Below are 13,931 nucleotides of genomic sequence, written 5' to 3'. Positions count from 1 at the left end.
GAAGCCGCACGAGGGGCGACCCAGCTGAGGGAGACCGCGGAGCTGCGAGGACTCGGCCGCCGCCGCCGCCGCCGCCGCCGCCCCTTCCGCACGCCTCACACCTCCGCGCTCGCGCGCCTGCTTTCCCGCGCCCCGCCAGGCCCCGCCCCCGCGCCCCGCGCGTCTGCGCATGCTCCCCCTCTCCCGCGGCGCAACCCGCCGCAGTCCTCGTCAGTCCCCGCTACGCGCATGCGGCCTCGGCGCTGTGCCTGCTGGGAGTTGTAGTTTCTTGACGGCGGGCCCGGTGAGTCCAGTGGCCGCGCTCCGGTGCGGCGGCGCTAGGAGGCCAAGGCGGAAGTGGGGCGCCGAGGGCTCGGGATTGGCGGGCAGGGACCACCGAGGAGGAACGCAGACCTCAGGAAGAAGGACTGCGCGCGGCGACAGCCCACCGGGCAGGCGGCAAGGCCAGGCCAGGCGCGGGGTCCGGACATCTAGACTGGACCATGCACAAGAGAAAAGGACCCCCGGGACCTCCGGGCCGGGGCGCCGCCGCCGCCCGCCAGGTGAGTCTGCACCCCGCGGTTCTATTGGGGACCCCTCCTCACCCCGTTTCCACGTGCAGGGGAGGGCCCCACCCCCCAGAGAGCCCCGATCCCCGCCCCCCAGGTGAGCCCCGGCCCCGCCCCCTCCCAGGTGAGGCTCCGCCCACCCTTCCCGGTGAGGTCTGTGGGCCCTGGACACCCCAGCTCCTGGCACCCCGCCCTGGATGCAGGTCAGGGCCACCTGTTGCTTGAGCTGTCAGGGAGGGGCAGCCATCAACCTCTGCGGAAGCTTGGGAGCAACAAGGCCTTGTCACTTTCTGTTGCCACCATTGTACCGGTGGGGTCCCTGAGGCCCGGCCACAGGGAGACCTCTGCCCAAGGTCACGGAGCAGGGCGGACTGCAAACCCTGAGCTGTATCCACGAACCCACAGGACTGAGGCCGCCGTTTTTACCGGGATGCCTGGGGGTGGGGTGGATTTTTCTTCCTTCCACTTGATGGAGGGAGCCCAGCACAGAGCTTGGTGTTTAGGTATTAGTCTGAGCACTGGACGTCCACTTTTGGCCTCCACATGCAGGACACTTGGCTTTATTATTTTGAGCCTCAGTTTTCCTCATATGTGAAATGGGGTCCCCCCCCAAAAAAAAATCGCTACCCACAGGACATGTGTGAAAATCCATTGAACTAGTTGGTGGAAAGTGCGTTTATCATTATAATTGATAATCTGTGTGTGGCCAGTTTTGAGGTACAGGAAGGACTAATTCAACAATGGGTTTGTACCTTTTTCCATGTGGGCATTTAGGAGATGTGAACTGAAGCCTGGTATTTGCTAGGCAGGCATGAAGCCACACCCCCAGCCCACACTGTCACATTTTAATTGGCCATTAACTACTTATTCATTGCTGTCAAGACAACCTCCCCTCACATTCAAAGGGGTTCACCGCTGAATCACACCTCTCACCCTTCCAGGGCTTCAGCTTGTTGCTTTTGATACCCCAGTCTTCCTGTCTATCAATCTGCCTTTTATTCACGAAGGAAAGGCCAGGTGTGCAGAGTGGCTTTGCTTGGGGCAGGCCATGGAACCTGCTTTGCCCACAACCTTGGCTAGCATTGTATACATTGGGTGAGCTCAGGGCAGGAGTCGGCTGGGTCTTCTCCTTTTCTTTTTTTTCTTTTCTTTTTTCTGTGGGTCATGGGGCTTGAATTCATTCTGGCACTGTCCCTGAGCTCTTCAGCTCAAGGCTACCTACCCTTGAGCCAAGCCCCACCTCTCATTTTCTAGCGGCTAACTGGTCCTTTTGTGGCTGGGTTGGCTTTGAACCTTGATCCTCAGATCTCAGCCTCCTGAGAAGCTAGGATTACAGGTGTGAGCTGCCTCTTCCAGCTTGGCTGGATCTTCTGCCTACACTTTTTCTCATTTGCTCTGTGCCAAAGGGCCCTGCCCATTTCCAAACACCTGTTGCCTGCCTCACTGGCACTCCTCCTGGAAACAGTATGTCCTCGGAGAACTTAGTTCTTTCTTTCCATGGCTCCTCATTCCATCATGGCTGCCTGTGACCGGGTTGTCCATCTGAAAGGCTTGAGTGGCTCTTTACTGTTCCCACAGCTGGGCCTACTGGTTGACCTCTCCCCAGACGGGCTGATGATGCCCAGTGATGATATTCCAGATGAGGAGCTCGAGGCTGAGTTCTTGGCCTTGGTGGGGGAACAGCCACAGGCCCTGGAGAAGCTCAAAGGCAAAGGTGAGGAGCTCATCCATTCCAAACAGCAATAGAAAGGCCAGAGAGCTGGGCACTGGTGGCTCTCATCTATAATCCCACCTACTCAGGAGGCTGAGATCTGAGGATCATGGTTCAAAGTCAGTCTGGGCAGGAAAGGCTGTGAGACTCTTTTCTTTGAGTGCAAATGCTCTGAGCCAGGACCTAGGCCCTGAGTTCAAGCCACAAGGCCGGCCAAACAAAATAGAGGTAGGAAGTGGGAGCTGTGGGAGAGTCGATGAGTCCAGTACTATGCCAATGGTTGAAGGACCCGCCCACCCCAGTAGGAAAGAAGCACCATGTCCAGAGGGTTTGATGCTGTGTGGTTTCAGACATCCACTGGGGCATGGGATGTAGCCTCTGTGGATCAGTGAGAAACCATTATCCCATGTTCACTGAGCACAAACTGAGCCCCAGAGAGGTCAAGTTTAAGCTCAAGGTGATAAGGCCTGAATAGGGTGGTAGGTTTGGGGAGGGGAAGCTGGGAAGGGGATCTGCCGCTCCTTTGCTGGCCACCCTGTTCTTGGGGTGCCCACGGTGTGTGGGGTGATGGCTGGTGTACCTGGGTCTCCCCCTGCCAGGTCCCCTGCCCATGGAAGCTATTGAGAGAATGGCCCAGCTGTGCATGAGAGACCCGGATGAGGAGGAAGAGACGGATGATGACGTAGAGGCCGATGACGACCTGTTGGTGAGCCCCTGGCCTCGGGGTGGGTGGCCTGACCCCCAGGATCCCTGTGCAGTCAGCCCTCCATGTCCCACGCTGGCTATGCGTCTGTCCCTTTAGGCAGAGCTAAATGAAGTCCTGGGAGAAGAGCAGAAGGCTGTGGCGTCCTCCCCAGCTGTGACCCAGGTACAGATTCTGTCCCCACACACACAGCCCTGGGGCTCAGGCTCACCCCTGTCCTTTCTTCTATGGCAGGTGATGTGGTGACTCAAAATTCCATTTCCTTCCCCAGGAGGGAATGGGGTCGGGGAGGTTGGACCCAGGGCCACCTGTCAATATGGGAAGGAATTGGCACCCAGATTGTGCCCTCCCCTCCCCCACCCATCCCACAGCCAAAGCCCTCAGCCCCCCACCCTGGGCTGGAGACCACCCTGCAGGAGAGGCTAGCCCTCTACCAGTGCGCCATTGAGGGCGCCCGGCAAGCAGGAGACAGCGCCAAAGTGAGGCGCTATGATCGCGGGCTCAAGGTAAGTGAGCAGAGGGCAAGGGACCCCTATACCAGGAGCGCCCCACCTCTCCCGAGCCCACTCTCATGTCTGTTGCAGACTCTGGAAGACCTGCTGGCCTCTGTGAAGAAGGGCAACCCCATCGATGAAGGGGACATCCCCCCACCCGTGGCTGTGGGGAAGGCTCTAGGAGCCACACCCAGCCACACCCCTGCACCTCCCCAGCCCGCCCCTGCCAGCCTGCCTGCCCCAGAGCCTGAGGTCCCCATGCCAGGACCCTCTACGATGGCCCCAGCATTGTCTCCCAGCTCCACCAAACTCCAGCTCCCTTCAGGTAGGCAGTGGATGCTGCCATGGTAAGCAGGGCCTGGGAAAAGGAGACCTATTCAGCCTTTATGAAGGGAAGAGCCTGGGGGTGCTAGTGGCTCACATCTGTAATCCCAGTGAGATCAAGATGATCGCATTTCCATGCTTAGTTTTGTCAGAAAAGTCTAAGAGAAAGAGAGACAGGGACAGGGACAGGGAGGGCTAGAGAAGGGGCTGGAAACTGGGTTTTGAATGGGGGACTGGGCGTGGCCACACAGACTGCGGGGCGTGGCTTGTGGGCGTGGCTATCGCCGTGGGCGTGGCTATCTGCAGTGTAGGTTGTCTCGAGATTGAGGCGGGCCTATGGTTTCCTGGAATTCTTTTATGGACACAACTGGAGCGCAAGAGCCTTCCAGGCCTAGAGTGGAAGCCCACCCCGCGGGCCACAAGCGGTGTGGTCCCGGGGAGGCAGGCACGGGCTCTGAGCCCGGAGAATGAAAGAGGAATGCATCAGGGTGGGGAGCCGGGCCTGCCCGCTGGAGGCTTCCTGCCCCTCGTCTGCCTCCCAGGTCCCTGCAGCCCCCTGGCTCAGTTGCAGAGTCGCCAGCGTGAGTACAAACTGGCCGCCCTCCACGCCAAGCAGCAGGGTGACACTGCCACGGCCGCCAGGCATTTCCGCGTGGCCAAGGTGCGGGGGACCCCATGGATGGCGGGGCAGAGGGGGAGCGCAGGGACTTCCCAGGCCTCGGCTCAGCTCTAGGGCCTTGGTTCACTACCCTGGGGCCCTCACCCTGGGAAAGGAGTGGGAAAGAGCAGGGCATAGCGTCTCCTTGGAGTCCTCGCCCCAGCTCTGGCCTCTTCTTTCAATGATCTCCCTTCTTTCTCAGAGCTTTGACGCTGTCTTGGAGGCCCTGAGCCGAGGGGAACCCGTGGACCTGTCCCGTCTGCCCCCTCCACCTGGTAAGGTCACCCCCATCCAGCCCTGCTGGCTTCCCTCTGGCCAGGCCTGACCAAGCAAGCTCCCCGTCTGTCCCCAGACCAGCTACCCGCAGAGGCCCCATCTCCAACGCCACAGGCACCGGCTCCCGTTGCGGTATCCCCCATGCCAGGTAGGCTGCCTGGACCCTCCGGGATGGACAGACTGGGGGGTCCCTTCCCCCAGACCCTTAACCTCCACTTGGCCCCTTCATGCCCAGAGGTCCTCCCGCCCCCGAGGACCCTCCTGGAGGCCCTGGAGCAGCGAATGGAGCGGTACCGCGTGGCCGCAGCCCAGGCTAAGGCCAAGGGCGACCAGCGCAAAGCGCGCATGCACGAGCGGATTGTCAAGGTGTGTGGAGGTGGGGGGATAGGTAGAGGGCCATATGGAGGGGCCCTGGCCTCTTCCGGGTCCCCCTCATACCTGTGTGTCCCCAGCAATACCAAGATGCCATCCGAGCGCACAAGGCTGGCCGAACCCTGGATGTAGCGGAGTTGCCGGTGCCCCCAGGTAGGCCACGCCCACAACCACGCCTCTGTCCGACCACACCCTGAATCTGCCCTGGCCACGCCCCCATCCCATCCTGTATTTGTCATGGCCACGCCCCTCCTGTCACACCCCAGATCCCCCTCTGGACAGGCCGCTCTGGACACACCCTCCCTCTTCTTGGGCCCAGCTCCATGGCTAGATTTACATCGCATGGTTCTCCTGTTATTGCTTTTGTCCTACTCTGTCCTCCCTAGTTCTGAGGACTGGATTTTCCAGAACTTTGCTCGGCCTTCCCCCAGCCACCCTCTCCCCATGGTTTGAAAGCTCCCTCTAGGGGCTCAGAGTTAGGCCCCTAGGAGAAGAGTACCTTCTGGGCCTCTGGCCCTCATTTATCTAGGAGCCCTCTAGGTCTTGGGCCACGCTCAGGGGCCCAGCATACCTCCCCACACAGGGACACCCCAGGGCATCCCTTCAAGGCCTAGAGTCAGGCAGGAGAAGCCTAGAGGCCTGAGGGAGGTCGGGAATGGCCCACCACTCATACCACAGCCGCAGCCCCTTTCCCAAGCTAAGAGTGGACTCTGGGGGCCTGGAGGTGAACCCCAGTGGTGCATCCAGTATGCAAAGCCCTGGCTTCCACAAAGCACCACAACCATGAACAACAACAAAGCAGCTTCAAAGCCCGTGCCTCCTGGCTGGGCATGGTGGCTCACACCTCTAACCCTAGCAGCTCAGGTTGAAGTCCAGAAAATGGTAGTTCAGAGCCGGCCCAGGCAGAGAAGGCTGTAAGATTCCCAGCTCCAATTAAGGAACAAAAACACACAAGGTTGAAGGCATGCCTCAGGTGATGGAGTGCCAGCCCAGCAAGCATGACGAGCAAGCACAATACCCTGAATTCAAACCTGAACACTCACACGCACAGGCCTAAGACTGACCCCTCATGTGGGGATGGTCCTTGAGAGTTGGGGTTCCTCCTGACTTGAGCCCCATATGGCCGCCCAGGCTTTCCTCCAATCCAGGGCCTGGAGACTGCTGAGCCTGCCCAACAGAGCCTGGTGGGGGTCTTGGAGACTGCCATGAAGCTGGCCAATCAGGATGAAGAGGAGGAAGAGGAGGAGGGGCCATCAAGGGTGAGGGGCACAGTCTGGACTGAGGTGGGAGGGACAGGAGCAAAGCCATACATCTCCCCTCCCCAATATGGGGCGCAGGGCCAACAGTGAAAGGATGTAGGCCTAGTGCAGGCGGCTACAGTGTCTGGGAGAAAGGCCCCCAAGGATATTGGGTATGAGGACCCCTGGTGTCGGGAGGGGGGTGTGTCTGTCACCATTGGGGACAGCTCCTCAACTGACAGTGCTGCTTTCCTGCTACGCCACTGGCAAAGCAGTGACTTCTCTCTGTCACTTAGCAGCAAAACAGCCCTGCAGCCCCCACAGCCCAGCCCAAGGCCCCACCCGCCAGGGCCCCCCAGCCAGGACAAGCCAAAGCAGCCTCTAAAGGCACGACCACCAGAGGTAAGCATGCCCACCCTCGCCCCTCCGCCAAGCCCAGTGCGCTGGGCAGACCCCACAGAGCCCCTGTGCCCTCAGCCCAACAGCAGCTGGCTTTCCTGGAGGGCCGCAAGAAGCAGCTCCTCCAGGCAGCGCTGCGGGCCAAGCAGAAGAATGACGTGGAGGGCGCCAAGATGCACCTGCGCCAGGCCAAGGGGCTGGAGCCCATGCTGGAGGCCTCCCGCAACGGCCTGCCCGTGGACATCGCCAAGGTGAGCTGCCCAGATGTCCCCAAACCAACCGCTGCAACCAACAGGCCCTCCTCAGCACAGCAGCTGACACCAGGGACACTGGTCACAGGAGACCCTCTCAGGACAGCCTGGGGCCCGTCCACCCGCCCACCCATGTTCTTTCTGGGTTGTTGCTCCACCAAGGCTGCACAAAAGTTATCATCAGGACTCACAAATAGGCCAGGTGATCCATGTGGGTCACCGACTGCCATGTTTCCCCCTTCTATGAGAAGAGGTGAGAGAGGAAGCGTGGAGGTGGTTTTTGGGTTTTGTTTTTGTGTTTTGGCCAGTCCCTTGGGGCTTGAACTCAGGGCCTGAGCACTGTCCTTGGGCTTTCTCAAGGCTCTACTACTTGAGCCACAGCATCACTTCTGGCTTTTTCTGTGGATGTAGTATTAGGGAATCGACCATGCTCCGGAATTCATTTCCTCATTATTCTGAGCCAAGGTGGAAGCTCAGATTGGCCTTCCTGTGATGCTCTTGCCGGGATTATAGGCATACACTGGGCTCCACTGATCTCTTTATGTCACCATCTCCCCCATGGGAGCAAACAGGTGTGGGCACGGCCCTGGCCCAGGGTGTGGGTGTACAGAGACTCAGACCATGGCGGGTGCCTGAGGGGTTGCCATAGAGCACAGTGAAGGGGCCAAGAGGAAAATCCAGAGCCTGGAGGCAGATCGGTGGGCAAGGAAGGTGACATCTGACATTCTGCAGAGCTGAGGGGGGCCTGCTGCTGCCTGGCCAGCAGCCCTCCCCACTAGAACCTCGCCCTCCCCAGGTGCCGCCCGCCCCCGTCAGCAAGGACGACTTTGTTCTGGTGCAGCGGCCGGGGCCCGGCCTGTCCCAGGAAGCCATCCGGCGCTATGGGGAACTCACCAAGCTAATCCGACAGCAGCACGAGGTGAGGCCCAGGGCAGTGGGCACCCGGCACCCTCGCAGTCCGCCGGCCCACCCACCCCCCTCTTCTCTGTGTCCTAGATGTGTCTCAACCATTCGAACCAGTTCACCCACCTGGGCAACATCGTTGAGACGAGCAAGTGAGCTCCCATCCCCTGGCCTGCTGCACCCCCCCCTCCCTGTCCAGCACAGGGCCAGGGACCTGAGGGGGACGCTCTCACCCACAGATTCGAGAAGCTGGCGGAAGACTGCAAGCGAAGCATGGAGATGCTGAAGCAGGCCTTCGCCCGTGGGCTGCCCACACCTGCTGCCCGCTTCGAGCAGAGAACCTTCAACGTCATCAAGTAGGGCCAGAAGCCAATTAATGGGAAAATGGGTGGGTGGGTAGGGATGTGCTAAGGCCCTGGGGCAGGCATACAGTGTGAGCCAAAGCACATTTTGGGAAGATGAAGCTTATTTGTTCAAGGCTGGAGCTCTACCACTTGAGCCACAGCTCCACTTCTGGCTTTTTGATAGTTCAGTGGAGATAAGACTCTCATGACCCAGGAGCCCGTGAGCGACCTTTCCCCGCGCTCAAGTCTAGCTACGTGGATGATACCTAGGGCCAGGTCAGCAGAGGCACAAAGCAACTGTGACCAGAAATGGTGGCCTCGCCTGTCACCCTGAATGGGAGAGATGGCACTGGGATGTGGCTTTGCCACACACATGAAGGCAAAGGCCCTGGGTGCCATCCCTAACAACACACACACACACACACACACACACACACACGCGCGCGCGCGCACACATGCACACACACACACACACACGCACACACACGAGACGCCAGGTGCAGAGGCTCTTGCCTATAACTCTAGTTACTCAGAAGGGTGATACCTGAGGATCAAATTCAAAGCCAGCCTGGCTAGGAAAGTCCTCAGGGAGGGCTGGGAGCGTGACCTAATAGAGGAGTGATCACCTAGCAGGCCCAAAGCCCTGGGTTTGATTCCCTGGTACCACATACACAGAAAAAGCCAGAAGTGGTGCTGTGGCTCAAGTGGTAGAGCCTTGAGAAAAGCCTTGAGAAAGCCCAAGGACAGTGCTCACAAACCAAGGACAGTTCAAGTGCCGGGGCCTACCGGCAGCAAATTGGGGTTCCTGAAATAGGGGGCAGGGACTGGAAAAAGACCTATGGCTATTAACTTGACCCATAATTTTTACTCCTGACTATACACTCTCTTAAGATCCTCTCTTAATAGTCCTACGATGTGTTACTCACCACAGCGGGGTCCTCCACCGTCGTCCCAGATTTTCAGGGTCCCTGTTCGGGCACCAGATGCCGGGGGCCTACCGGCAGCAAATTGGGGTTCCTGAAATAGGGGGCAGGGACTGGAAAAATTAGAAGAGAGACAAACACATCGGGTCCGGGAGGTCTGCAGCCCAGGCAAAAAACTGCAGCGCCCCGTTTATTCTCAACTCAAAGTTTATATCCCCCCTTGAGACCAGGGCACTGCCAGGTGTTACATCCAGATGGTTAATCAGGGAACTGTTGGGGGTTACATTCATATGGTAAATCTCAGATCAATTGAACAGGAGAAGGCCAAAAAACAATAAGACAATCAAGCAATTATCTGATGCAAATCAAAGTACAGTTTGATTCCACTCTTGCTCCCGACATTCAAGTACCAGGACTGGCAAAAAAAAAAAAAAAAGAAAATGTTTGAGCTCTTCAGCTCAAGGCTGCCACCCTAGCCCTTGAGCCAAAGCACCACTTCCCGTTTTCTAGTGGTTAATTGGAGATAAGTCTCAACGGACTTTAGTGCTCGGGCTGGCTTTGAACTCAGAACTGGCGATCCTCAGAACTCAGCCTCTTGAGTAGCTAGGATTACAGGTGTGAGCCACTGCACCCACAAAAACAAATTTCTTTTTAATTAAAAGCAAAAAAAAAAAAAGTCAAAGAACTGATGCTCCTAAAGCTAAAGTATTGGCTGGCATATAGTAGTGGGTGCTGAGGAAATGTCGTATGGACGAGGTGCCATGGCTCACCCTGTAATTCTAGAAACTCAGGAGAGCGTGGGCCAGCCTGGACATAAAAGATATAGAAACTTCATCTTAACCAACAAGCCAAGTCTGTTGGTATATGTCTGTAGAGATGTTTGTGTCCCTGGCAAGCATGAGGCCTTGAGTTCAAATCCAGTGCTGCCAAGAACAGTTAAGAAAGAAAAGCATAAAACTGAAGTCCATGGTGGCCCCCCCTCCACCTTCCCACCAGGTGGGGGGGGGCTGAACACCTGCCTCATCTCCCTTCTGCCCACAAGGATCTTTCCGGACCTCAGCAGTAACGACATGTTGCTGTTTGTGGTGAAGTGCATCAACTTGCCCACGCCCCCAGGTGAGGGACAGTGGGTAGGGTGTGGGCGGGGCCTCGGAGTGGGGTGGGGCCAGGATGGAGGTGTGGGTGGGGCCTGGGAGCTCTTCATAGGCAGGGTCTATGGAGTGAGCAGGGCCTGGGAGCCTGGTAGATGGACAGGACATGGGGTGGTGGGCGGGGCCTGGGGTGTGGGCGGGGCCTGGGAGCCACAGAGGTGAACAGGACATGGGGTGGTGGGCGGGGCCTGGGGTGTGGGCGGGGCCTGGGAGCCTTGGAGGTGGACAGGACATGGGGTGGTGGGTGGGGCCTGGGGTGTGGGCATGGCCTGGGAGCCATGGAGGTGGACAGGACATGGGTTGGTGGGCGGGGCCTGGGGTGTGGGCGGGGCCTGGGAGCCATGGAGGTGGACAGGACACGGGGTGGTGGGCGGGGCCTGGGAGCCATGGAGGTGGACAGGACATGGGTTGGTGGGCGGGGCCTGGGGTGTGGGCGGGGCCTGGGAGCCATGGAGGTGGACAGGACACGGGGTGGTGGGCGGGGCCTGTGGTGTGGGCGGGGCCTGGGAGCCATGGAGGTGGACAGGACACGGGGTGGTGGGCGGGGCCTGGGTGTGGGCGGGGCCGTGAGGCCACCTCTGCCCAGTGCTGAGTCTTCCACGTCCACAGGGATGTCCCCAGGAGACCTGGATGTCTTTGTGCGCTTCGACTTTCCTTACCCCAACGTGGTAGGTCGGGGGCTTGAGCGGGGGCTCCAGGGGGAGGCAGGCGGAAGTTCCTGGCCGGGCTCGCAGCCCCTCATCTTTCCTGACACCTCTCAACCCAGGAGGAAGGTCAGAAAGACAAGACTGGCGTGGTGAAGAACACAGACTCCCCCGGTGAGTTGCCACAGTGGATGGGACAGGTGGTGGACAGGAGGGGGTGCTGGATGCGTCTGGTGGACGGCGCCCGTCATCGCCGTCACATGCGATGTGGACCTGGGAGGGTCGCGGTTTGGGACTAGCCCAGACCACAGAAAGCCCTCCAGACCCCATCTCACAAGCTGAGCGTGGTGGCTGGCACCTGTCACCTCGTTCCCGAGGGGGCTGAGATCTGAGGGTCCCCGCCTCCCTCGCCCTCCCAGAATTCAAGGAACAGTTCAAGCTGTGCATCAACCGCGCGCACCGCGCCCTCCGCAGGGCCATCCAGACCAAAGGCATTAAGTTCGAAGTGGTGCACAAGGGGTGAGTGAGGCCAGGGTGCGGGGCGGGCTCCCGGGGTGGGTTGGGGGGGGACCCTGGACCCACCGTCCTGGCCCCCGTACACACAGGGGCCTGTTCAAGACTGACCGGGTTCTGGGCACGGCCCAGCTCAAGCTGGATGCGCTGGAGACGGCCTGCGAGGTCCGGGAGGTGCTGGAGGTGAGAGCGCCCCCCCACCCTGGGGACCCGCACCTCCCAGCCGCCCTACTCCATTCTCCCCCCTCCGCCCCCCTCCCAGGTCCTGGACGGCCGCCGGCCCACAGGGGGGTCCCTCGAGGTGATGGTTCGAATCCGAGAGCCTCTGACCGCGCAGCAGCTGGAGACCACGACGGAGCGGTGGCTGGCCATCGACGCTGCGCCCCCCGTGAGGCCCCCGCCCGGCAGGGGAGGGGACGGGACAGGGAGGGGAGAGGCCCCCGGGGACCCCCCACCACTGCCCTCTGCTCTGCAGCAGGTCACCGCACTCAAGGCCAAGGCTCCTCCTGTCCCCGCAGCTGCCAGAGACCCAGGGACCAGGTAGCCGCTGCCCCAGAGCCCTCGCCCCCTCCTCTATTCCATTCTGAAGACCCGGCATCTCGCCACCATCCGCCCTCTGCCCCTGGTTCCACTGTCCTCCCTCCCTCCCTCTGTCCATCCTTCCCTTCTCCTCCCCCCACCTCTCCCCTTCCTAGGCTGGGGTGCGCCTTCGTGTGCACCTCCTGGCCCCAGGGTGTGGTGTGTGGACTTGGGGTGGGGGTCCCCGCGCCTCCTCACCCCCCTCCGTGCCCCATAGAGCCTCGCGGCCCCTGCACAGCCTCAGCGTGCTGGCGTTCGACCAGGAGCGCCTGGAGCGGAAGGTGGGTGCTCTGAGTCCCGGAACCTCGGGCGCGGGCACAGCGGGTGCGGGTGGAGCTGGCGCAGGCACAGAGGGGCGAGGGCACAGCGGGTGTGGGTGGAGTGGGGCACGGGCACAGCAGGTGTGGGCACAGCGGGCATGGGCACAGCAGGCACGGGCACAGCGGGGTGCGGGCACAGAGGGTGTGGGCACAGCGGGCGTGGGTGGAGTGGGGTGTGGGCAAAGCAGGATTGGGTGGAGTGTGGCACGGGCATAGCAGGCACGGGCACAGCAGGTGTGGGCACAGCGGGCATGGGCACAGCGGGCGCGGGCACAGCTGGGCGTGGGCACAGCGGGACGTGGGCGGAGTTGGGTGCGGGCACAGCGGGCGTGGGCACAGCAAGTGTGGGTGGAGTAGGGTGTGGGCACAGCGGGCGTGGGCACAGCAGGCGTAGGTGGAGTGGGGTGTGGGCACAGCGGGCGTGGGCATAGTGGGGTGTGGGCATAGTGGGGTGTGGGCACAGCAGAGTGTGGGCACAGTGGGGCGTGGGCACAGTGGGCGTGGGCACAGTGGGGCATGGGCACAGCGGGCGTGGGCACAGTGGGCATGGGCACAGCAGGGTGTGGGCACAGTGGGTATTGGCACAGTGGGGCGCGGGCACAGCGGGCGTGGGCACAGTGGGGCGTGGGCACAGTGGGCGTGGGCACAGTGGGGCATGGCACAATGGGTGCGGGCACAGCGGGCGCAGGCACAGCAGGGCACAGCGGGGCACGGGCACAGCGGGGCATGGGCACAGGGGATGCGGGCACAGCGGGCGCGGGTGGAGAGGGCCGTGGGCACAGGGGCGCGGGCACAGCGGCTTGGCCCGGTCTCACGCCCGCACGCGCCCGGCCCGCAGATCCTGGCGCTGAGGCAGGCACGGCGGCCGGTGCCCGCGGACGTGGCGCAGCAGTACCAGGACGTGGTGCAGCGCAGCCAGTGGCAGCGGGCGCAGCTGGAGCAGGGGGGCGCCGCGCTCCGGCGGGGTAGGACGGGGCCGGGGGCGCGGGGTGGGGGTGCTTGGGGGGCGTGGGGGGCGCCCAGCCGCTGACCCCCAGCGATCCCCAGAGTACGCCAGCCACCTGGAGCGCCAGCTGCAGTTCTACACCGAGGCGGCCCGGCGCCTGGGCTACGATGGCAGCAGGGTGAGGCGGGGTGCTGGGGTGCTGGGGGGCGGGGGGCGCGCCCGGCTCTGCGCACTGACCGCCCAGTCCCCCAGGAGGCTGCCAAGGAGGCGCTGTACAGGCGGAACCTGGTGGAGAGCGAGGTGAGCGGAGGGGCGCGGGCGGGCGCGGGCCCGGTCCGGGGCTCGGGGCGCAGGGGCCTCACCCCCAGCCTCTCCGCTCCCCAGCTGCAGCGACTCCGCAGGTGAGGCCCGACGGCACGGCCCGGAGCACACAGCGGACAATCAGCGGACAATCGATCTAGACGCGGCCCCTCCAGCCCCCCACCCCGCCCCAGCCTGCCAGGCAGGGGTGCCTGGACGACACCCCGGACCCCAGAGTCTTGTTTGCACACCCCGGGGGTGGGCTCTGTGCGGCCCGCCCTGGACCAAACCCCCCCCCCCCCCCCCGGGGCCTCCGCGAGCACTTTACCTCCCT

At 61.7% G+C, this 13,931-nt stretch overlaps 1 protein-coding gene across 4 annotated transcripts; it reads left to right on the top strand.

The window, feature by feature from the left end:
• Positions 1-287: 287 nt before the first annotated feature.
• Positions 288-13,890, top strand: Cc2d1a (coiled-coil and C2 domain containing 1A). Of its 4 annotated transcripts, none has more exons than XM_090335913.1 (29): positions 288-542; positions 2,127-2,262; positions 2,859-2,965; positions 3,062-3,127; positions 3,334-3,468; positions 3,547-3,781; positions 4,323-4,441; positions 4,641-4,713; positions 4,791-4,862; positions 4,950-5,080; positions 5,167-5,239; positions 6,218-6,345; positions 6,624-6,726; positions 6,802-6,974; positions 7,771-7,893; positions 7,971-8,029; positions 8,117-8,233; positions 10,187-10,260; positions 10,905-10,963; positions 11,062-11,113; positions 11,359-11,458; positions 11,545-11,635; positions 11,715-11,840; positions 11,928-11,992; positions 12,249-12,312; positions 13,190-13,316; positions 13,399-13,475; positions 13,550-13,597; positions 13,682-13,890. In XM_090335913.1, exons 1-29 carry the CDS (start codon positions 483-485, stop codon positions 13,700-13,702), a joined length of 2,814 nt encoding a protein of 937 aa, XP_090192039.1. In that variant the 5' UTR covers positions 288-482; the 3' UTR covers positions 13,703-13,890. The 4 variants fall into 4 exon arrangements, with proteins under 4 accessions (XP_090192039.1, XP_090192031.1, XP_090192021.1 ...); XM_090335905.1 differs by having other exon boundaries at positions 6,621-6,726; positions 11,931-11,992; XM_090335895.1 differs by having other exon boundaries at positions 6,621-6,726.
• The last annotated feature ends 41 nt before the right edge of the window (positions 13,891-13,931 follow it).

This window comes from Megascapheus bottae, chromosome 1, assembly GCF_031878675.1.
Source record: "Megascapheus bottae isolate mThoBot1 chromosome 1, mThoBot2.hap1, whole genome shotgun sequence".
NCBI lineage: Eukaryota > Metazoa > Chordata > Mammalia > Rodentia > Geomyidae > Megascapheus > Megascapheus bottae.
This window is presented reverse-complemented; position numbering and strand designations above follow the sequence as displayed.